The following is a 25,047-nucleotide window of genomic DNA, read 5'->3' as shown; positions in this document are numbered from 1 at the left end:
ACCACTACCAAGAAACAACGTGATAAATCACAGGATCATTGATATGAACTCCTCTAACCAGAGAAGGTAAATATTACGCCCCACTATAAAGAATACAACTAATTTTTGCTGAACCCTAGAGCTATAGGAATGCCTTGATAAAAAGCTTTATGTTTGATATTTTCACCTGGCAAAGAAGAATAAAAGTTCCTCTTCCACCCACCTAGGCTACTGAAGCAGAATCTGTCGCCTGAAGAGACCCCACTGCGCACCACCACCACCACCTTCAAAGGCTACCCTTCTCACCCCATCACCCCAAATATTCCCATATACCAAAACTTTTCCCCAACTTGGCAAACCCAAAATGAGGAGATGATTTACGAGAACTTGAGAGCGAGTCCTAATGAGGAGGAGGCCGCCGCGGGGCTGCCCGGAGGTGTTGACGTCACGGAGCCTGGCACCTGCCATCCTCCCTGTGACTCACCCCACACCACCGTCTGGCTCTCTGACTCATGGAAATACAACACAATAAAACGAGCGCCTGACTTCAATATTTTTGAGTTCTCAGATGTTGACTCAAACGAGGAAAAACTGCCAGGCAACCCAAATAAACAACAACCAAACCCAGAGAAGGAGAAGAAGAGGTTTCGCACCAAACTGCCAACTTTTGGCCGTAAAAAAGACAAGGAAAATAAAAGTAAGGCAGACAGCCCCACTACAACGCGTCAGGGAATGACGTGTGATAACAAAAGAACATATAAACATCCGGACGGCCCGGAAAGTCCCGTCAGTATACATAAGGCTAAGATATCCAGACCTTTGGCCAGTCCAAGTTTAAGTTCAGTGAGCGGCGAAGGTGCGCGCAGCCGAGACCCAAGTCCTTATTCTTCAGATAATGAGAGTAGAACATCGAGGGGTAGTAGTAAACACTGGAGAGACTCGCGGAGGGAAGAGGAGGAACTTTGGTCAGGGTGTAGCACTGACTCATGGTCCTGTGTGTCACCTTTAATCTCGCCCAGTCCCTCTTTACGCTCCCACCAACACCCTGACGAAGACCCACCTTCCCCCTCTACACCACAACTTTCCCTTAAGAGCGACGAGGAAGGATCCCCAGCCATGTCCCCGAGCGTCCACAAGAGGGACTCCTTACTATACCAGCACACTATGGGCTCCTTAGAGAAAGTGGGTCTTGTGGAACATACTGCTGGCCACGCCCACCACCATAAAACACCCTCAGGAGTACACAACCCCTCCAGTAGACCAGTTCAATACCCCCTCCCTACGACCCAGGGACCCACCAGCACCCTACAGTCGACACCCTCAACACAGATCCATTACACCCAGCCCGAGTACACCAGACACCAGAAGACCAGCACCAAGTACACCCGCTCTCAAGATGCCAACACCCACTACAGTACACCAGGTTAGTATTAGAGCTCAGACGTCCTGGGGGGGTGGGGGGGGGGGAGGGAAGAGGGGCATTGTTTACATCGCATAAATAAAAACAGCTGATGCCTTTTTTGAGTTTTTTTGTCATTATATTTAGTCGTTATTCGCTTTCTTTTTGTAAATACTTTCGTTATTGTCGCCTTTATTCTACTTTAATAATTCTCTATCATTTCCTATTTTATCATTCCATCATCAATTCCCCCTTCCATAATGTGTATCAAATTTACCTTCTTTCCAGTCATTCTGTTTTATATTCCACTTATTACACGTTTATCAACCCTCTTCCACTTTAACATTCATTCACTATCTCCCTTCCTCCCAGTAATTCCATACGGTACTTTAATCACCCTCTATACTTCACTAACTCCTAATATCAACACACACACATTATCTCTTATCTTTGTCTATCTCTTCCTCCCCTCTTATCAGTTCTCTATTTATCTTCTCTTCTTTAATGGTTCTCTTTCGTAATTACTTCGCGTCTTCGAGTTTTCATCAAGGTAGGAATCTCTGGCGTGTGTGTGGGCAGTGTTGACAATGATTAGGTGGACCATAATGAGAGAGAGAGAGAGAGAGAGAGAGAGAGAGAGAGAGAGAGAGGTTGTCATTGAGTACTTTTGTCCAGTCGTATTCTAGATTTGGTCTAAAAAAAAAAGAATAAGACGTAAAAATAAATCCTCCAAATAACGGACGATCTGGAGAAGGGTGTCCGTTAGATCGAGTGTTCATTAGCTGTGAAACTTCCAAATAACGGACTATATAGAGGAAAATCCGTTATGTAGGACCCGTTGTGTAAAACCTCCAATTAACGGAATATATGGAGAAGTCCGTTATATCGAGGGCCTGTTAGATTTAAAACCTCTATTTAACGGACTCTATACATTAAATAGCGGTCCGTTAAATGAGGTTACACGGCAGCATATTACGATAGCCTTTGACATTTTCATCTTGTCACCTTCACTGAAACACTAGTATACAAATTCCAAACTCTGCCGCTTTGTTTGTGTAATAACTTGTCACACAGGATTCAATTAGGGATAAAATTTGATAAATATTAATGATAATAAGGAGAAATGAGGCAGTTAATGTTTTATAGGAGTTTTGAGAAAGAGGGCTCTTATGAGAGATAATAAACATGACGATCCCCCCCTCCCGAGAACGCCTAGTAAACTGATAAAAACAAGAAGATCACGAGCTTGTATTATAATAGACGAACAAAACAAAATCAAATCATTTATACATTAAATCTCAATATGATTAGTCCAAAACAAAAGACGATCACGGGCTGGAATCGCAATAGACGAATGAATCAAATCCAATCACTTATAAACCAAATTTCAATATGATTAGTCTAAAACAAAAGACGATCACGGGCTGGAATCACAATAGACGAATGAATCAAATCAAATCACTTATAAACCAAATTTCAATACGATTGGTCCAAAAACAAAAGACGATCACGGGCTGGAATCGCAATAGACGAATGAATCAAATCAAATCACTTATAAACCAAATTTCAATACGATTGGTCCAAAAACAAAAGACGATCACGGGCTGGAATCACAATAGGTGAACGAAAAAAAATCTAAGGCAAATATACACCAAATTTCAATACAATTGGTCCCGAATTTATGTTATAGTTGTTTACACGGGCTGAGAATTTGTATACAAACATTAGCTATATACATAATGAATCAAATTAACCCGTATGACAATATTACCGAATAAATGTTAATATATCAATCTAACATATCAAATACCTATACATACATACAACTAGTAAAAGCAAAGGCACATAAAACACGATAAATTCAGTTACGATGACAAACAGGAGAAGACAGATAATTAAAAGCAAACAAACGAAAACAAAGCAAATTTTCTAGGCCCATTAGACACTCCGGAGAAAGTTTACAAACAAACACGTGAAAGCAAACAAATGAAAGCAAAAAGAAAACGAAAACATGAATATATTTTCTCGGCCCGGATAACATCTTCACACAATACCAGTTTATATGTGAAAGCAAGCAGGTGAAAGCAAGCGGGTAAAAGTAGGAGCATATTCTATCGGGCCTGAAGACGTTTAGAAGAGATACCGCTTGAAATCAATACGTGAAATGAGGAGAGGAAACATGGAGTCTTGATCATATGATGGTAGACAAGACTCTTCCTCCTGGTGATAACACGAGAGGGAGGAAGGAGATGACGTGACTAAAGAATACACTAAGAGTCAAGAGTTCATTATAATATCACCACAGGAGCCAAGAGTCACCGAGTCAACTGAAGAGAAGCAATAGTCATAAGAGCATTACAGTGTATTTATTCCCCCCGGGAGTCCTTGAGGCTATACAGTCTGAGGTGGATTTTCTCACCTGGTGGCGGTAATATCGGTAGTATGTCCCTTTATGAGTGTTTGTTAGTTATCAGGAAATATAAAGTGAGGTTCTCTTTACCCTGGGATGTGTGGTGTGGCGTCTATTAATGAAGATGTTTAGTTGGTTGAGTCTTGTAGGTAAGCTTCAACCCTCCGCCCTCGTCTCTCGTCCTCGCCCCTCGCCTCTCGTCCTCGCCCCTAGCCTCTCGTCCTCGCCCCCAAAGATACCACACCTGAAGGCCTGGGAACTCTGAACACCACGGTACTGTAGATTCGTTTATATTCTGTGTAGAGAAGGTTGGGAAGGGAGAAGGTTATACCATCATGGAGTGACGTGGACCTCAGGGAGAGTCTGGGATGGGTACTAGTAAGTCTCCAACACTCACGGCTTGGGGGGGGGCGGCCTCTCGCAGTACTCAGTTCAATCAAAGGTTAAATAATCCTCTCACTGGGGGCGCTGGTCTGACTCTTTGGGTTGTTATTGTATCCCACCGGCTCGATCCCTTGGTGAACCTGGTGCGAAGTAACCCCACCATAACTCTGATGTTTTGGACGTCTCTGTTGATAATTGGTTGAGTGTTGTTTAAGTAGTTCACAGCTTATGTGAACATTGTCTTGAGAAGTTCACCGGTTATGATTCCCGGCGAGATAACTTTCACTCAGTCTGTAATGAACTGAGAGAGACTTTGTGTTACTTCCTTCCTCTTCGCCCGGTGGAGCTCCCCAGTTAACACTCTATCATACTTAACAACGCGCCATCGTTTAAGAACCAGATGTGGAGTTCAAGGGAAAAAAAACTGTCAGTAACTTTCGCCATCGCTAAGTGAAAAAGGATTGGAGCGAGCGAGGTCTCGTAATGGACGCCTTCCACACAAATGACTTCATCCTTTCTCGAACACTAGTTGTGGATCAGTGTGAAACCCAGCTGAGACGAAGGACAGAAAGCTGAGGAAGCTTAGTCTAACAGTTTGATCAAGATGAAAGCGTTCTCAAGACCTCGTATTACTGTCACATTTACTGTACTTCAGAATGACTGTCGACGTGGACCAGGGCTGTAAGGACCATTGTACCCTAACTGAAGATGGCCGATGACATGTGAGGCGATCCCCTCTACCAATGACCCTGACGAGGAGGAGAATGGAGGATATTATCGACGGTATTTAGAGTTGATGCCACCATCGTTTTCTTCCCCAGGACACACAACGATACCCCCACGAAGATAGACCAAATATTCTTAACCGGACCAAAAAGATAATCCTTGAAAAATCTTAACCCCGCGACTCTCTAAGAATAGGGGTTAACTACTCTGCCAATAGTTTGAGGTCTTACAGTAGCCCATGTCCCTCCTGAGCCACAAGAGATCGTAAACAAGAGCGATATAGGGGTTAAGTCGTCGTAGTTATGGGTTTAAGTAATCGTAATCAAGGGGTTAAATCATCGTACTCAAGGGGTTAAGTCATCGTACTCAAGGGGTTAAGCTATTGTAGTCAAGGGGTTAAGTTATCGCACTCAAGGGGTTAAATCATCGTCCTCAAGGGGTTAAATCATCGTACTCAAGGGGTTAAATCATTGTACTCAAGGGGTTAAGTTATCGTACTCAAGGGGTTAAATCATTGTACTCAAGGGGTTAAATCATCGTACTCAAGGGGTTAAATCATTGTACTCAAGGGGTTAAGTTATTATCCTCATGGGTTAAATCATCGTACTCAAAAGGTTAAGTCCTCGTACTCAAGGGGTTAAGTCATCGTACTAAAGAGGTTAATCTTCGACCCACTGAACCATCCTACCAGTACCCTCACATTCACTTCAATTCAACAGCACCTCACCTCACCTCACCTCGACGAAGAGATGAGCTTTAAACCTGACCCCTTGGCCGAGTGGTACGTCTTCTGGCCTTGGATTTGAATGTTCAGGGTTCGAGCCCCAGTTAATGATATTGAAATGGGTTAAGGTTAACTCCCGTCACACTCTCTCTCCCATCTTGGCCATGGGGGAGGGAGATGGGATGGGGGATTCGTGTTTCTAGGTCAATGGGATTTCATTCACTACGGCAGGTGACAATAGGTAGAGGGAAAGGTCGTGCCTAACAACCTATGACCTGACTTAACCTACACACACACACACACACACACACACACACACAAGCCATGGCATTAATATTGACTCCAGTGTCTAGGCGAGAACTGAGACTTAAACCACACTGAATATTATCTCATTTCATTCAGCAACGCCAGACGCACCATCGCCAATCAAGACTATAGAATCACACCGAGTCTATTTAATTATACTTCAACATTAATATTTATGACCCAGAGTTGAAGAATTTTTTTATTGAGGGAAAAAAACGCTCGAAAAATTTCATACCAAGTTATGTGTTGAAGAGGTCATAGGTATAAAGAATTCAGGGCTTAATACACTCAACCCTTACCTGAGTCATTAGTGTTTACCTGAGTCATTAGTATTTACCTGAGTCATTAGTGTTTACCTGAGTAATTAGTGTTTACCTGAGTCATTAATGTTTACCCGAGTATTTACCCGAGTCATTAGTGTTTACCTGAGTCATTAATGTTTACCTGAGTATTTACCTGAGTCATTAGTGTTTACCTGAGTAATTACCTGAGTCATTAGTGTTTACCTGAGTAATTACCTGAGTCATTAGTGTTTACCTGAGTAATTACCTGAGTCATTAGTGTTTACCTGAGTCATTAGGGATGATTGTTTATTAAGACAAAGATCCCAAACACCTTCCCCCAAGAATCCCCCTGAGACACAAATCCTCCCCCAAGAAATCCCCTGAGACCCCAATCCCCAAGAAATCCCGAGACCCCAATCCTCCCCCAAGAAATCCCCCTGAGACCCCAATCCTCCCCAAGAGAGACCCCAATCCTCCCCAAGAAACCCCCCTGAGACCCCAATCCTCCCCCAAGAAATCTCCAATCTCAAAATCCTCCCCCAAGAAATCCCCCTGAGAGGAACATAACTGAGGTAACATTCTCTGGGGTTCCTACTAAAGATCTATATGAATGTGCCACCAAAAATATATATCTTTACAAAATTTATGTTAAACAATATGACACAAAGGACGAAGGCTTCTGACAACCCTACAGAGACAACAGGAGTCACAGTGTTCATTATGGAATTCATCGATCACCCGGAGTACAGATAGTTTATTGAGTGATATTGGAGAGAGAGAGAGAGAGAGAGAGAGAGAGAGAGAGAGAGAGAGAGAGGAGGCTTGAGTCTCTAATGAGGACTACACCTTTAGGCCACTGGCTCTTGTGTAAAGGGCCCGGGAACGATGAAAAGCACACCCCACATTCATTTTTTAAGGGGAAGGGGACATCCAATATTCAGGACACCAATAATATATTAGGACCAATTTTAGGACATCATTCTGACTTTAGGACGCCATCAGCTACTTCAGGACATTGCAGGCCCTAGGACCAGGCGTGAATTTGTTTAAGGTGTAGAAGCTGTCGTCAACACAACCACCACACCTTGAGTTAATTACCTCCATGACCCAGTGTCAATGAACAGTCCGAGTAGACCGGACAACTCGCCAACTGCACTGGTTAACCATTACCCAAGAACACGATCCGTAAATCGATTAATATCCCGGTCCCCAACAACAACAAATAACCATAATAACAAGATAACACAATGAGATGGCGGTATATATGGAAGGTAGACTCAACAGCTGGTGACAACAATGGACTGCTGTAGGGTAACGCTCGCCTCCTCCTCCTCCTTCTTCTTCTACTCCTACAGGCTGAAGAAAAAACCGAAATAACAGCCATCCAACCCTCCTTACACACCCCCACACACACACACAGTTAAAAGTGACCACTCTTAAAAACAAGGCACTCTTACCTACACACACTCGGTCAACAATAGAGTCTACTCAACTGAAGTGCTCCTCCTCACTGAAAAAGGAGGAAAGGATTTGTTAAGTGAGAGAGAGAGAGAGAGAGAGAGGTTTGTGTGTGTGAAATTAAGAGAGTTTACACACACACACACACACACACACACACGGTCGTAGAAGTCCAGGGAAAGCGTCACCCTAATGTGTCCAGCCATTGTAGAGGCACTTGAGATTCAACCTCGTGTCTACTTAGGGTAATACACTCACTGTTAGAGAGAGAGAGAGAGAGAGAGAGAGAGAGAGAGAGAGGACACGGCTAGAAATTTCTAACTTTTCAACACAACATCGAAATAAAATACTCGGCTGATTGTTGAAAAATTAAATTAAACTGGTGAAATTGAACAAGTTTTTGACACAAGCTGGAAAAAGAACAGAATTTTCAATAACCAATCAGAACAACGGTAAAATTAATATAGATATATATATACAAATAAATGATAAATAAAAGCTGGGGTTTAGTTGTTGAGCAATAAATACAGCTTTTGTTAACAGTATAGAAAGTATTTGGGGTCTTTTTTTTTGGGGGGGGGGTCTTTTTGGGGGGTCTTTTGGGGGAGTTCAGGGGTCTTTTGAAGGGCTTTTTTATAAGACTGATGGGAAGCTTAATATCAGAGTGACGTGTGAGTGTTTGTTAAGAATGATTCATGTGTTTATTCGAGGTCAGGTTAAGTTTGGTTAGGTCAGGTTGGGTTAAGTTTGGTTAGGTTGGGTTAAGTTTGGTTAGATTGTTTGGTTGGGTTAATTTTTGGTTAGTTTAGGTCAATTATTTTCTCATTACAAACACTTATTTATTTCCCCCGACTTTTTCCTGATTTTGGAATATTTAGCAAAAAATTCCCTGACTCTTCCTAGTAAAAAAATTAATTCCCTGACTGCTGGTAAAAATAAATTCCCTGAATCTTCCCCGATTTCACGACGTGTGGCCACCCTGACCACCAAGTCTTCCCCCAAAATCCATTAAAGTCTTTTTGAGTCATCGCATTCGGAAAAATACTTGGACGGATGGACGGCTGAACGGCTGCTATTTCTGTCTCTGCTGACGGGATACAGACACACATACACACACACCACTTAAGATACAAAACTATCGTATGTTCCTTTGAGAATCAGAGTCCGGTAAATCCGCTGGTTAGATTCCCACAGCATCTCCACTTAGGAGGAAAATTTACCGAACTTACTTTTGAGTTAAGAGCAAATTCGGTAACTAGATGACTTCCTACAACCTCCGCTTACAAGGAAAATTTATCTTGCGGACTTGTGAGAATCTAAGCTTAGTAAATCCCAGCTAAGCTTTCTTTAGCACAGCTTATCCTCCTCACAGTTCTCTTTACGCTAATGGTAGCACCCACACGACACCTCTCGCTACTTATTGGCTGTTTACATCGAGATCAGCTGATATCATGTCACTTATTATTTCGTGGTCGGCATTCATAACAAAAGCCTATCAATTTATTGTGTGATTATGCCTTATCTAATCTCTAGGTGAAATAAGCTGGGGAGTCTAATCTTCAAGTAAAATAAGCAGGGGTGTCTAATCTTCAAGTAAAATAAGCTGGGGCGTCTAATCATCAGGTGATCCAAAGTCGTATAGTGTAAACAGTTTCCTTGGTAACGAAGGTGAACCAAATTCCAGGAACACACAGCAGGAGGCGAAGAAGAAGTAGACTCCCTACGCAGAATATCAACGACAATACAACATTAGGAGAACACAGTCTGGCAAAAAGGGAAGACTAATTGTATGTTATTATTCCTCTGGGAAGTATTATTACGTGTTGTTGAGTCTCATTACGAGCGTTATTGCCTTCGTAATTCCGTGTTATGTTGTCTTGTTTCTCATCATTACTGCCGACTCACTCATAATCAGTCATACACAGTGACCGATCGATACGTCTAGAAATGACTCGACTATGAACAGTAACTAAAACAACTATCTATGCAGGTGGGGGTCGATATGCTCAGAAATTTTACATGTGACTAGTGACAGCCTTCATATACCAAAATTTATCGTCCATGGTCTCATATTGTTTCCCACAAAGTATACATAGATAGTTGTTTTAGCTACTGTACTACGTCTGTATACACCCCAATCAACTGTGTATATATAAACGTATATAATAGTATGCGGTGTATTTTTGCTTTGATATTATGTACATACAGTGTTTATCATCGCAATGTGAGGTTGAATACACAGGACTTAACGTGGAGAAACTGTATATAAGGCAGAGGTAGAAAGGTACCTCCCCAGATGTATTAAAACCCTCGCTACAGAATACATAACGCAGCGGGTGTTGTCTGCCCCCTAACCTACAGTAAGTTAGGTTAGGTAAGGAAAGATTAGGTCAAAAAGGTTACGTTATATCAGGTTAGAACAGCTTAGGTTTCATCAGGTTAGGTTAGGTTTTTGTGTTATAATGAGAAACAGGTTTAGAATAACACACTAGAGGTACAGGTGTATAGGCAGGTGCTCAAAATAAGACGGTGGGAGTCGGAGTTTAATCAATTATTGTGGAGTTATTCCGGTGAGCGACACTGTGGCGCCTCCCCCCTCCTCCTCCCCGCCAGGTAGTCTCCTGTAGTGCTGCTACCTGCCTCATGTTTACCTGTCTCCCCCCTCCCCCTCTTTCCTCCTCATTACTTACTGTACCTGCCTCCTGACATCCCCTCACCCGTCCTCTCTCTTCCCTTCCTCACCCCCCTGTACCCTCCCTCCTTCCTCTCACCCCCACCCCCACTATTCCCCTCACTACTGCGTCTTCCGTTTGTACGACGATTTTCACCTGACCTAACCTAACCTAACCTAACCCCTCCAGGTAGCATTAGGGTGTTTAATCATCAGGTGAAATAAGCTGGGGGAAGTGGAGGCTATAATCCCCGTGTGATATTATCTTAACTAGATGGGCTCTCTCTCTTCTGCATCCTGGGTGAGGTGTGAGGGAGAGGCAGAGAATATAACTTACTTAAGGAGATGTATCATTAGTTCTGCGGGGTATTTACGGAACACTGTCACCTGCCACACCATGTCGACACACCACCTGCCACACCATGTCGATACACCACCTGCCACATCACCTGCCACACCACCTGCCACATCATAAGACGCCATATATACCATCTCATACGACACTGCATCAAGTGTATTGAAAACCTGAAGTGGGTGGGGGGGGTGTAGGGCCGCCCACTGGCCTCCGAGATGGGCGGGTAGGTGGAGGGTGGGCGCCAACAGCAAACTTATCGACTCAAAAACACAGCTGAGTCATGGATGGCCCCGACCCACACACAGGAACAAAGTGGTGGAGAAGTGAGGTATTGGTACACACGCAGTACACCCTCACCTCCACCTCACATCCTCTCACCACCACCCCCCCACCTCACCCCCACCACATCCTATCACCCCATCTCACCTCCACCACGTAACGAAACATTCTCACCTCCACCACGTACCCCATCACTTCACTCAAATTTCACTCACCCCACCTCACACTCTAATTATCCTATCACCTCATCTTCCCATCACCACTTACCCTATCACCTCACCTCCACCACGTACCCCACCACCTCACCACAACTTCCACCTCACAACCCCACCACACTTCCACCACACACCCCCACCCTCACATCCTCATAACATCAACAAAGTTCCTCATAATCTCTGGCCTGCTTTGTCATCGTTTTCATTTTCGATTTTCTGTCAGTTTACAAGAGACTGCGTGTGAGGTCTGCTTTAAGGCGTGTGTCGGACGTGGGCGGTACTGGGCGTGCGCGTGCTTCCATCGCCTTCCTTCCTCCCTCCCTCCCTCCTCTGTTTCCACACTCCTTCTCCACCACCACAACTACCACCTCATAACATTTATCTCCATTTCACGAATCCTCCTTCTTCCTCCACCACGTCTCCTCCCTCCACCACACCTCCCTTCTTCCCTCCACCATGCTTAAGAGTGGGGCTCCAATAAGCCCTAAACGAGGCCAAGTTAGGTTAGGTTAGGAAAATGAAAGAGAGAAAGAGAGAGAGAGAAAGAGAGAAAGAGATAGAGAGAGAGAGAAAGAGATAGAGAGAGAGATCACACACCCACCTAGTAAGCACCCGACGTGACACACACTAGGCGGAGAGGATGGCATTAATGGCAGCGATTTACCGGAGGAGTGTGGGGGAGGAAACAGGTGGGCGGTGTGACGTGTGGGGTGGAGGGTGTAGTGGAGGTGTGTGGGAGGGCTGTGGTGGGGGTGGGGGTATGGTGGAGGTGTGTGGTAGTGTAGTGAGGTGGTGTGTGTGGTGGGGTGAAATTGCAGTGAAGTGTGTGGTGGGGTAGGGGTGCAGTGGGGGTGTGTGGTGGTGTAGTGGGGGTGTGTGGTGGGGGGCTAGGGTGGGGGTGTGGTGGGAGTGTGTGGTAGCGGTAAAGGGGTGAAGGAGGGCCATGGCCAGCCTACCCACGAATATAAAGGGGGTACAACAACAATAACAACAACATCCAGGTCATCAGGCTGTGTTAATATCAAGTATTGGTAATTTGTATCAAAGTGCTGTGAAACCCATTAAATAAACGCCATTTAGTTCGTTCTTAATGGCCAATTGGACCTTCGAATAACACAATATATGAGTATAATTTACACAACCCGACGAAACATTTAGAGAATAATTATGATTTTTATTTTTCTATTATTAATTTTCGATATTTTTTACGTGGTAGGATTTTTATAATGGGTAAAAAAAATAATGAGATATATTCATGTAGAGAAATGGATGAATGGATGAATAAGGTAGAGAAATGGATGAATGGATGAATAAGGTAGAGAAATGGATGAATGGATGAATAAGGTAGAGAAAGACAAGGATAAGTAATGAATAAAGTTAAAAAAAATTAATAAATAAATGAAAAAAAAACGCAAAACGAATAAGGTAGAAAAACACAAAATTGAATCAAATGAGACAGAAACGCAAGAATAAATAAATGAATAATATAAAGACAAATTAAATAAGATAAAAATACCAAATGAATAAATAATGCAAAAAAAAAAAAACCAAGACAAAATAAATACAAGAAAGATAAACACCATAAAACACATCTATCACAACAGAAAAAAAAAGATATAAAATTAATACAAATTAATATAGAGTTACATAATCCACACACCCAGCCTCTGTGTGTGGAGACCGAGAGATAAATATTGTTAATTTTTATCTCCATGTGAGGCAAAGTGAGGAAAATCTCTGGTATACGTGGGAGAGATTTTTCCTCATAAATTTTCCTTCGTTTGAGGAAAAAAATGAAAAAAAAAATATTAATAGGTGTTTTTTCCCTAGTATATTTTTTCCCTAGTATATTTTTTCCCTAGTATATTTTTTCCCTAGTATATTTTTTCCCCTAGTATATTTTTTCCCTAGTATATTTTCAGTTTTTTTTTTACAGTGAGGAATTTGGTTCATTCACTGGCAGTTATTTGTTCATTATCACTGGCTGTTATTAATTTGTTATTTATGAAGGGTGTGGTGTAGATAAGGTTATAGAGAATTCAAATCTCTATCAGTATTTTAGACACACAAGTTAAAATGGTCAAGCAGACGACATTTCCTCACTACTCTGATGGCTGTGTGTCTCTAAGGGCAAATGGTGGTTTTATTTTTTATTATTATATTTATTTTAGGATTATTTATATATTATCCATGATCTGTCTGTCTGTCTGTCTGTCTGTCTGTCTGTCTGTCTGTAGTCTGCCTCACTCTTTATCCTCTAATTTTCCTTATCATTCTAGCTTATTATTTCTAGATCAGGTTAGGTTATGCTATATTAGATTAGGTTAAATTAGGTTAGTTTAGGTTAAGTTATATTTTAACCCTGGAACACAGTGTGACAATTAGTGTGGTGGAAACAGTTGGTGTTAGTAAGCTTTTTCCATTAGTTTCTGTGTTGCAATTTAAAAAAAGAGATAGATTATTCCTCACAGTGTAGAAATAACCCCTCGAAATATATGTAAGCCCAGTGGCACCTCTATTTAGCGGATTATATGGAAGAAAGTCCGTTATAGAGAGGGTTGGCTAAATGTGGAAAAATACACACACACACACACACACACACACACACACACACACACGCGCGCGCGCGCGCGCGCACACTGAATATTAATTTTATTTCACACTAACACGAAAAATAAAATGATAATTCCCCTCCACCATTTTCATTCGGTAATAATCTGGGTTAAATTATTTTTTTAAGGTGGGGGAGGGAGGGTTAATAAGAGTCCGAAATAAGGGGGTTAGTATGGTACAAGAGTCGGATTAAGCGAGAGTTAGGTAGAGCATTGTAACTAAGGGTCGGGGTTAAGCGAAGTGGTGTGTGTGTGGACGAGACCAACAGGTGAAGCGAAAATTACATGCCACTCACACGTCTCATGTCATCCTATCACTCACCACACACACACACACACACACACACACACAAGGCTGGGAGCTTTGACATCTATACTCGTTAAGCTTTTCCATTTTTATCTGTCTTAAACCTTATCTATATTGTATTCCTCTGTTTTATAATACAGTATATTGTATGAATATTGTATATACTTAATATTAGAATAAATTAAAGATCCTGGAGGTGATATTTGAGGCATCAAGGGGTTGAATATTATAGTGTATTACTACCTGAATATTTCCCAAGAACCTGTAAATCCGGGATGGGTGTCCGGTTCAACTCGATTTAACAACACCCCAATATTCTGCCTCTGACCTCAGCTCGGGTCAGAGGTCAAATCGTGCCACGATGGTCCTCCTGTGGGGAGGGAGGGGGAAGGATAATTTATTCATTAATGTTAGACAAGTCCAGCTGTTGGGATGAATTGTGTAGAGGAGTCACGCAGCCACTTCACACACACACACACTACACCACACACACACACACACACACACACACACACACACACACTACACCACACTGGTTTTGTCTCTTTCAATATCTAACACGAAGACGATGAAACATTTCTATAATTTACGTCAGAATCACATCTTTAGAGCAAACCTGATGAGAGCAGCTAGAGCAATGCCACAGGTCGAGTCAACAATACTAACGATAAACAACTTTGCTATGGCCGTATTAACCCGGGATTGAGAGGGCCAATGAATCAAACGAACAAGAGGATGTTAGGACCTAAACTAACTTAACCTCACATACCTACACATGAAACTAATGGGGAACGCACTATTCATGGGTATCTGAACTCTGAAGAAAGATATATGTACGTGTTGCTCTGCGGCAGTGTGTCGCCTTAACCCTCCCTCTCGCCTGAAACATTAATGTCTCGACTCAACCCCGCGGCGCCAGCCAGGTGGGGGCCTGCACCTCACGCACAGCCGTCACAAGAAGTTAACACACGTGATACCTTATAATTTACCATCACTGTCTATGTAAATTTATGAGACAGTATTTACAAGTTGATGGAGATAAAGTTGAGATGGAATTGGTATATTTTTCTCTATTTGTGGCGATAAATAGGGAACCAATTCACGTTTTACGGCGATATAATAAGCCATATGTCCTCTCTGAAAGTATTTATAAAGTAATTAGGTTATATATAAACTTTTAGGGAATATCGACGTAATAGTAACATCTGATAGTATTGTTGCCTTTAGTTTGTGTGTGAGTTGAGTGAGTGTTCATAAGATAAGGGTAACCAATGCCCTGGGTATAACTTACGTGACCTCCCTCTCCCCATTACCACTCTACACCCCTTCCTCCAAGCTTTAACATGTCCATTATAAAATACCAGTCTAGATAAAGAGACTATATCCGTGTCGTGATAATCTGGATGTCATGACAATACCGAATTTCTGTGGTGGGTTGGCCGTCAGCTGGGCGCCTTCAGCCAGACAACACACCTGGACGATCCCCCCTCCCCACCCCACCCTAACCCCTGCACCTGGACGATCCCCCCTCCCCAGCTCCCCACCCCACCTTAACCCCTGCACCTAGACGACCCCCTACCACCACCCCACCTTAACCCCTTCACCTAGACGACCCACTACCACCACCCCACCTTAACCCCTTCACCTTGACGACCCTCTACCACCACCCCACCTCAACCCCCTACACCGAGACCTCACTATTGTGATTAAATCGTCTGAAGAAACATCAACACAACGAAACAGTAGATAATATTAACGTAATCCAACATCCAATTTAAAGGAATATATCACTGTAGAGGTTAAAGAGACATTTGAGGTAATAGAGGTCAGAGGTTAAAGCTATACCAGGTAGGACAGGTGTACAGACAGACAGACGGTGTTATACTCTTGCAAGTGGTCACGTCTCAGCAGGTATTGACCCTCTCTAAAGACGACTGTTTCTCATCTATAACACAGATTTGAAGAGGGATGGTGGTGGTGGTGGTGGTGGTAGTGATGATGATGATGATTGATGATGAATGATGATGATTGATGATGATGAGTGAGGTATTTACAAGACAGTATAGGTATATTAACTTAATTATAACGCACACAGGGTAATAATAATAACACCTTGATCTAATATTACTCATATTATACACGCCCCCACGCCTTCCACACTGTCAATACACGCCCCCACGCCTTCCACACTGTCAATACACGCCCCCACGCCTTCCACACTGCCAATACACGCCCCCGCCTTCCACACTGCAATACACGCCCCACATATTCCACACCAATACACGCCCCCCACGCCTTCCACACTGCCAATAATACACGCCCCCCACACCTTCCACTGCCAATACCGCCCCCACACCATCTAAACTACTAAATACCGTGATATTGTACTACCCCCTTGACCTTCAACGTCCCCCTCTCCCCGCCCCCTCCCTCACCTTACCTTCCCTCCCTAAGAAATCGAGAGAGAGAGACGCCACATACATCTACATCAACACGTTAAGATAATGATTCAGTTACATGACCAATCACGATATGGCAAGATCGGATGTGACGTCATGTTATCGGATATTACGTCAGTTCCAGGCATTGAGGTGCGACGGAAGATGACGTCACTGATGACTAGGTCAGGACAGCCTAGGTGACCAATGGGGAAGTTTGCTCAGTGGTGGTCTCTCTCTCTCTCTCTCTCTCTCTCTCTCTCTCTCTCTCTCTCTCTCTCTCTCTCTCTCTCTCTCTCTCTCTCTCACAGGACACGGGCACAGACAGACAGACACACGTAAACACAGACAGACATACAAATATACACCTATTATGAATGTCTAGTTCCTCGCGATAAAGATCATAACCCGGACTTTGCATACAAGGAAAGGTCACGTTAAAGTCCCGAGCGTGTGTGTGTGTGTGTGGTGTAGGCAGGTCACAGCACACGACACCTGACTTAACTAACTCGACCTGTGACCTCTAATTGCCACCAGTCACGTACAATTAAAACACTTTTCAACAATCTGACTGTAAAACTCTCGTTGACCTTTGAGTATGACCCGAAGCGCTTTGGGAGGTCAGAGGTCATTCTTAACCCAAGCTTTTAATATGACGTTGGTGTCTCTGATGACCTTCTGAGTATTATTGTTGTTGTTATTGTTTGTTATTATAGTATTATCAACTCTAATGGTTGATCATCACCGCCTTAATAGAGTAATGTTAAGAAAGGTGTGTGTGATAATTACTCCTCAGGTCAACAGCCAATAATGAACAGTGGCAGCAGTCCGTGAAATCGTCCAGGATTGGTCAGCCAGCAAGAGTAAACACAGTCGTTTATCTTGCCAGACGTGTGACGTAGTGGTGTTGTCTTGCAGGTGACCGGGAGGAGGAGTGGGGGGGAAGATGGCTTGGGTTAAGGCACAAGTGGGCGGGACAGACTGCAGCCGCCTCCCAACACCGCCACCCAGCCGCCGCCGCCGCCCTCTACCGCCACCAACCCGCAGCCGCCAACCACCAGGGCGATTCCTTCTGGGGTGCAAGGCAGGCCCGGCCCCCCTCACCGACCCCCTCCTGCCCCCCACACAGTGAGTCATGCACCCCGCCTACACATGTCTGCAAAGGCTTCTCGCACGTACATGGAACTGAGTGTGCACGTTCATACACTTACTGTCTACGTGTGTGTACGTACATGTATGGCTATATAAATCATCCATATACACACCATATACGTAGACTCGATAAAAACTATAACCAAACATCTACATACACGGTATACATAGGCACACTCATACATATTCGAGGAGTGTACACATGCATATATCCTCTGGAGATAAGCATTAGATTATTACACACACACACCCCACACACACACCCACACACCCACCCACACACACACACCCACACACACACCCACACACACCCCCACACCCACACACCCCCACCCCCCAACACATAGCGCCAGAGGAAGAACCGGACATAGCATATGTGTCACCATAAAGTGTCGTTACTCAGTCGTCCTGTAGCCATAAACACACCTGATTCAAAAAGCCTCTATCACACACACACACACACACACACAGGAACCGTAGATGTGTCATTTTAAGGTGAAGTGTGATGGGTCAAAGGTCACCGGCAGTTCACATACACCTATTTCTCTACCCCTTACGTAGTGTTTGTAAATGTCTGTATTTCATTTTATATTAACACCATCGAGAGAGAGAGAGAGAGAGTACTAACGTCGTGTTTGTTTTGTTCCCACAGGTGAGGTGGTGGACCAGGTGCCCTTCCACTACCAGAGTCTACCGCAGCTTCACCCCCCAACCCACGACTCCCCGACGACTCCTCCCCATACCAATGCCCCCGATCAGCTCTCCTCTGTTGTCACCAAACAGGGAGCACGCCATCAGGTACCTACTGTTAGTTCTAAAAGGAAGACACGAATTCAAGGTGTTGGTAAAAGTCAAGACACCCGTTCATTAATTGCTAGCGCTCAGGGCTCCACTACCATTGACCCTAAACAGAAGGTAAAGGCTCAGGGCTCCACTACCGTTGACTCTAAACAGAGGACACGAACACAAGTGGTTTCTGTTGGAGAGAAAAACGAGAAGCTTTCACAGATCCCCACCGTTGGTCTGAAACAGGATACACGGTCTCAGGTGCCCACTGTTAACCGCAAACGGAGAGGCCAGCAACAGGGGGTATCTGTTGATCTAAAAAAGGACTCACGGTCGCATCTACCAACTCTCGTTATGAAACAGGAGACACGCTCACGCCTCCCCGTTAATGGAACCACACAGAGACCCCGTTCAAAGATACTAACTGTTGAACCGAAACAGGAGACAACTTCACAAATACCCACTATTGACTCTAAACAGAAGGAACGGGGACAGGTAACAACTGTTGGATGTAAACAGGAAGCACGTACCCTGTTAGATTCCGTTGACCACACACAATACAAGTGTTCTCCCTTCCAAACAGATGATCCAAAATGGGAAACTTGTTCACAGCTTCCAACATTTATCCCAAAACAGGTAACTTGTTCAAAGGTTCCTAATGTTGGCTGTAAACGGGAAGCTTGTTCACAGGTTCCAACAGGTGACAAACAGAAGATTTACTCAGACTTACCACTGGATAATCTAAAGCTGGAGTCGTATTCGATGCTGTTGGCTGGAGATCAAGGACTAGAGGAGATGGCCGAGGACTGGCTCGGAGGAGGTGTGTCAAGTAGGACCTCCTGGTGCTCTGGGACCATAAGTTCTACAGCCACCTCACCCATCCTTCCTCCACTGCCTCCAGGACTCTTTCAGGATACACAGACGAGTCCTCCTCAACACGAAGACATCCATGACGACACATTTCCTGAAAACAATGTAAATTTAACCTCGGTTTGTATATTGTCTCTGGATTTAACTGTTGACTGTAAAGATGTGAGTGGGAACGGGTTAACACTTGTTAATATTACAGACAATAAGGTGAGAGATCCTGATGTACCTGAGAGTAAAACAGACGATGAGGATGAATGTGAATCAAGAGAAGATCTGACGGTGTTATCTCTTGACAATAATGATGATGATCCCGAGGGTGGTGACACCCCCACAGAAGAGATTGCGTCAGGGTCACGGCCACTGTCTGCTAGCAGCGGTAGTGTGTGCTTTGATGAGAAGTATTATGAGAAAGATGATTACGACTCACCAGAGGGTGAGGTCAGCGGCTACCTGAAAGAAGAGGAAGACAAGATAGACGATGGTAGTGTTTACTCAGCGTCCCGGGGACACTCTGATGATTCTCTCCGCCGAAGTAAGAACACAACACCCACAATAAACGAGGAAGGTGACGACGATGATTTCATAGATATCGACTGTGACGTGCAGCCCATGGAAACACTCAAGCGGCCGCTGGTGTACGGCTACGGGCGAGGCCCCGTCAGAACGCGACGAGGGTCCACCTTCCTGGAAAAGAGACTCTCACAAGCCTCAGATGTCTCAGACTACATAGAGATGGACTTACTTGAGTCTCTTATTAAGGGTAGAGCCAGTAACGAGAGTGTCTACCTCGGTGAGAGTTGTCTTGACCTAAAGGAGACTTACTGGGATCACTGGCAGGCCAAGAAAGGTGCTGAAGAAACTCATAAACACACAAAGCCTAAAGATCCCGCGACCAGTCGCCTACCTAACTGTCCCTCTTCAAAATTCTGTTACGACCCTGAGGTGCTCCTGGCGCAGGTGAGATGTCCAAAGTCACTTGAAGACGCCACCTTCAAGCAGTACTCAGCTTACGTTAAGTCTCACATCTATGATCACTTCGGGAACGTTCACGAGGGCCTCAAAGAATACGGTTTATCTTACAGCAGACCAGGCTGGATTTCCAGTCAACCTGAGCTTCCAGACCTACCAAGAGACCGAATTCCAGGTATGTTTCCTCTGGATTACTCCAGTGAGCCAGAACTTTCAATCAGCGGTGAGCGACGCCAGCCTCGTCCAGGGCAAACTCAACACCTCCCTCAACACGCCCCTCCCCTGAGACCCCCACCCCTCACCAGCAGGGACGCCTCCCTCGACTCTGGCACCTGGACCTACCTGCCTAGCTCGGAGACCTCGCCCCTCACCTGCCACCCTGTGCCCCTACCACGCTCCACCTCCTCCCTCAGCCACATCGGCCCCGGAGTGTACAACCCGTGGCACCACTTCCTGCCTGACGTCACTCCGCCCAGGACACCCCGACACAGTAAGTTCACACCCCACACTTCCTCCTCTCATCTCTTGTACTGCTCCTTGTTGTGAGTGGCGGGGTTTAGCTTCCCGAGACGTGGCCGTCAGCTGTTCGGTAATTATGGGGGTAGTTCTTAAACACAGTTTTGTGCGCTGATTACTTTCACTTTTATTAATTTTCTTGTATAAATGATTAGTTTTCTAGACATAGAAGAGTAAAGAAATAGGTTAGGTTAAATTAGCACTTCATTTCAGCCATGTTATAGTTTTCCACAACATAATACAGTATCCCCTCATAAAATCATTGAAAACGTGGTATTTTAAACACACTTTCAATGAAAAACAGCGAACGGTCACGTCCCTAATAATTACCTTTTATACCTGTGATAATAAAGTGGTATATTGTGGGATGTATATTACAGTGTGTTGTACTCTCACCAGGTGGACACTACACGACGGGAGGCGCCTTACGGACCTCCTCCCCGTGTGGGTCTCGGCCAGCGTCACCCAGCCCCTCCAGATGTTCTCTCACTTCCAGGACCTCAGAGTCTCACCCCCACCAGGAGAACAAGTGGGAGGCGACGTCACTACCCACCACTGCTCCTCTTCCACCCAAGAAGTCCTTCCTCCCCAACTTGTCTTCCGTCATGAGGTCACCACTGAAAAAGCAAAACCTGAAGGTGAAAGACGCCAAAGGAGGTGTGTTAGGGAGGGTGACAGGTGTTCAGGTTAACCCCGCCGCACCACTAACACAGGGACTTAAACTAGCGTCACACCAGTCTATCCAAAATCGACGACTCACGAATATATCCTCGAAATCGTCATCGTCATCGTCGTCGTCATCATCAGCGTCGAGTAAGGACAGCGTAAAGACGGTGATCAGAGTACCGCCACGGAGCAAAGGTGCCAAGTGGTTAATGAAACACTTTGGAGATAACAAAATCACGAGGGGCATGACAGCGGTGTGAGGTCAATACAGGGTCACCATACACCTTACTTGACCTTTACCCTTAACATACCATTACTGGGCAGACCTTCTCTCGTAGGTCACCTGAGTTCACGAAAACACACCTAGAAATCATAATAGAATCTAAAGTGTAATTTCCACGCTCCCTCAACTACCATCTTGAAGTATCGAAGGTTCACCGAGAATACTAAATGCGTTACTTATATCACCACCAACAGGGGAAACTTTTAGAGCCTGTGTGAAGCCAAGCCCTGATAGGAATCATTCTAGATACCTGTAAGATTAACTTCATTCTCACAGCTTTTGGGATTTAGCTGGACCCTCTCCCCCTGACCTTACGGATAAGACGTATCCAGGAAACAGGTGTGTGTGTTAGTAGCCAATTACCTTCCTTCATTCTCACAGCTTAAATGGAATGTAAGAAGGACAATCTTTCTTTTCTCTCTCTCTCTCTCTCTCTCTCTCTCTTTACTCCGTCTGTCTCTCACTGTAGAAAGGACAGGTGTACATACGTGTTTCAGCTGTCATAATAATCGACAGTTCTTTAATAGCGTCTAGTTGTCTGTCTGTTTTTCTGTCCCCTCTCTCTCTCTCTCTCTCTCTGTGTCTCTCTCTCTCTCTCTCAAGGTATAAATCTGTGGTCCTCGAGGTGTCACGTGTCACTATCACGCTTGAGGTGTTATAATCAAGGCGACAGATGTAATTGTGTCATATTTAAGAATGTTATAGTCAAGATATATGATGTTCTTTGTAATCTTAGTTATTACCAGAGGCAAGATAACACCTATACACATGTTGACCTTGAGTTATCATGATCAGGATAACAGCAGCCAAGGCAAAAGTATCCTGTGAAGACTTTGTGTTATCCTAGACATGATAACAGGTAAGACAATTATCATAGTTATTGAAAGTAAGAAATATTGTGTTCAGGTTATCATGAACAACATAACAATTGTGATAAGATTGTGTCCGAGATATCACATAAGATAACAGGTGTAAATATACTGTCTTAGATATCATATGTAAGATAACAGCTGTTGAAATTATCATGTTAAAGAGATGAGAGACGAAGGGTGTAAATAAATAGTTATCATGGGTAAGATAACAAGTGTAAATACTATCTTAAGTTCTAGTGGGCAAGATAAAAGGTGTAAATATATCATCTAGTTTATCGTGATATCTTAAGGGAGTTATCATGGTGTAAGATAACAAGTGTGAAACTGTATTTATTTGAAACTAGATATCACGAGTATTCTTTAAGTTATCATGATAAGTATAACAAGCGTGAAGTTATCGTCTTAATTATGGTTTCAAAGGTTATCCCGATAAAGATAACACGAATTGCATTGCCTTTAAGTTATCGTGACCAAAACGTGTGAAAAGTCTGAGAAAGGTTATCATGAGGGAAAATAACAATATATGTTATCTTGAAAGTACTGTTATCATATTCAAGATAGACAAAAAAAACAGCAGATAACATGTCGCCGTTATCATCAGGACTTCAAATGTGTTCTTCTCTTTGATATCAAAATGAATGATAAATACTTGCTGTTGTCAAGATATTAACTGTTGATATCTGACAAATTAAACATGTGATCTTGATATCGACAAATGAGGAAAAAAACTAAATCTGACGGAGATATCAAGCCCAAGACAAGATAACGATAAAGTTAAAGATCTATTGAAGTAAAGATATCAAAAACAGGACAATGAGTGAAATGCTTTCGTGGAGAAATTAATATAACGAAAGATATGACTAGCAGAGTACCAGATGGGACATGATAACGAAGATATCACCTCGGAGACGATAAATTTGATATCTTTGAGAGTACACGAGAGAAATAACTGTCTTGTCGTCGAGATATCAAAATGAGAACGACAGATTCGAGGATGTCAAGATATCAAATGGACAGCAGATGTGATATCGTCGTTGAGATATCACTAAGTATAAACCAAGAAGACGAAATGAAGTGAAATGTCCAGAAAAACAAAAGAAAACGATAGATTCCACGCTGAAGTATAGATTCCAGGAAGATGAAAATGCCGTCGAGAAAACAAAAGAAAAAAGATAGATTCCACGCTGAAGTATAGATTCCAGGAAGATGAAAATGCCGTCGAGAAAACAAAAGAAAAACGATAGATTCCACGCTGAAGTATAGATTCCAGGAAGATGAAAATGCCGTCGAGAAAACAAAAGAAAAACGATAGATTCCACGCTGAAGAATAGATTCCATGAAGATGAAAATGACGTCGAGAAAACAAAAGAAAAACGATAGATTCCACGCTGAAGTATAGATTCCAGGAAGATGAAAATGCCGTCGAGAAAACAAAAGAAAAACGATAGATTCCAGGAAGATGAAAATGCCGTCGAGAAAACAAAAGAAAAACGATAGATTCCACGCTGAAGTATAGATTCCAGGAAGATGAAAATGCCGTCGAGAAAACAAAAGAAAAACGGTAGATTCCACGCTGAAGTATAGATTCCAGGAAGATGAAAATGCCGTCGAGAAAACAAAAGAAAAACGATAGATTCCAGGAAGATGAAAATGCCGTCGAGAAAACAAAAGAAAAACGATAGATTCCAGGAAGATGAAAATGCCGTCGAGAAAACAAAAGAAAAACGATAGATTCCACGCTGAATTATAGATGAAATGAACAGTCGTGAAAACATATGACAAACGCCACAACAACCCATATTAGAATCTATGAAGTCTTGGTACAGGGTTTTTGGTGGGAGAAGAATAATAATAATATAATAGCCTTTATTTTCATATATAATGATGCTTAATTAGTTAGAATGCCATAATTTTTGTACTTATTCTTCTTTGGTGGTTTTGAGAATTTATAAAACCCAAAACTTTTTATTAGACTCGTTAGGTCATTCATTACGGTAGATGCAGTACGCTAGTCTGACTGGTTCATACTGATTAAACTTATACATGAGGACATTGATGACATGACTCTTGTATTAGCAATATATATATATATATATATGATAACCAGATCCCCACCGACACCGTCATATCTACCCTCCTCCCTGACCCTCCCTGACTCTCCCTCTGCCTCCCTGACCCTCTCTCTCCCTACTCCCTGAAAGCCTTAACATATCATTAAAGAACAATGTTAAAATGTGAGTTTGATTTAACCTCATTGAAAGTGGATAAATTTAATCTTACCGTGATTAATTATAACTAACTTCTGTATGGAGTGGATCAATTAGTACAGGTGGAATGTGTTACAATGGAAGTGATTGACAATATCTGTACTGTAACCATCTGAGTT

General features: G+C 43.3%; 1 protein-coding gene across 2 annotated transcripts; it reads left to right on the top strand.

The window, feature by feature from the left end:
* Nucleotides 1-351: 351 nt before the first annotated feature.
* LOC121856216 lies at nt 352-24,894 on the top strand. Of its 2 annotated transcripts, XM_042351572.1 has the most exons (4): nt 352-1,402; nt 17,466-17,675; nt 18,352-20,814; nt 21,240-24,894. In XM_042351572.1, exons 1-4 carry the CDS (start codon nt 352-354, stop codon nt 21,764-21,766), a joined length of 4,251 nt encoding a protein of 1,416 aa, XP_042207506.1. In that variant the 3' UTR covers nt 21,767-24,894. The 2 variants fall into 2 exon arrangements, with proteins under 2 accessions (XP_042207506.1, XP_042207507.1); XM_042351573.1 differs by lacking the exon at nt 17,466-17,675.
* Nucleotides 24,895-25,047: the final 153 nt, after the last annotated feature.

Source organism: Homarus americanus, unplaced genomic scaffold (genome assembly GCF_018991925.1).
Source record: "Homarus americanus isolate GMGI-L3 unplaced genomic scaffold, GMGI_Hamer_2.0 scaffold48016, whole genome shotgun sequence".
NCBI lineage: Eukaryota > Metazoa > Arthropoda > Malacostraca > Decapoda > Nephropidae > Homarus > Homarus americanus.
Note: the sequence above shows the minus strand (reverse complement) of the source record. Positions and strands in the feature narration are given on the sequence as shown.

Coding starts and splice junctions, on each gene's coding strand:
- LOC121856216 (XM_042351572.1), top strand. CDS start 352: ATGATTTACGAGAACTTGAGAGCGAGTCCTAATGAGGAGGAGGCCGCC. Junction 17,676..18,351: donor CCCCTCCTGCCCCCCACACA/GTGAGTCATGCA, acceptor TTGTTCCCACAG/GTGAGGTGGTGGACCAGGTG. Junction 20,815..21,239: donor GCCCAGGACACCCCGACACA/GTAAGTTCACAC, acceptor TACTCTCACCAG/GTGGACACTACACGACGGGA.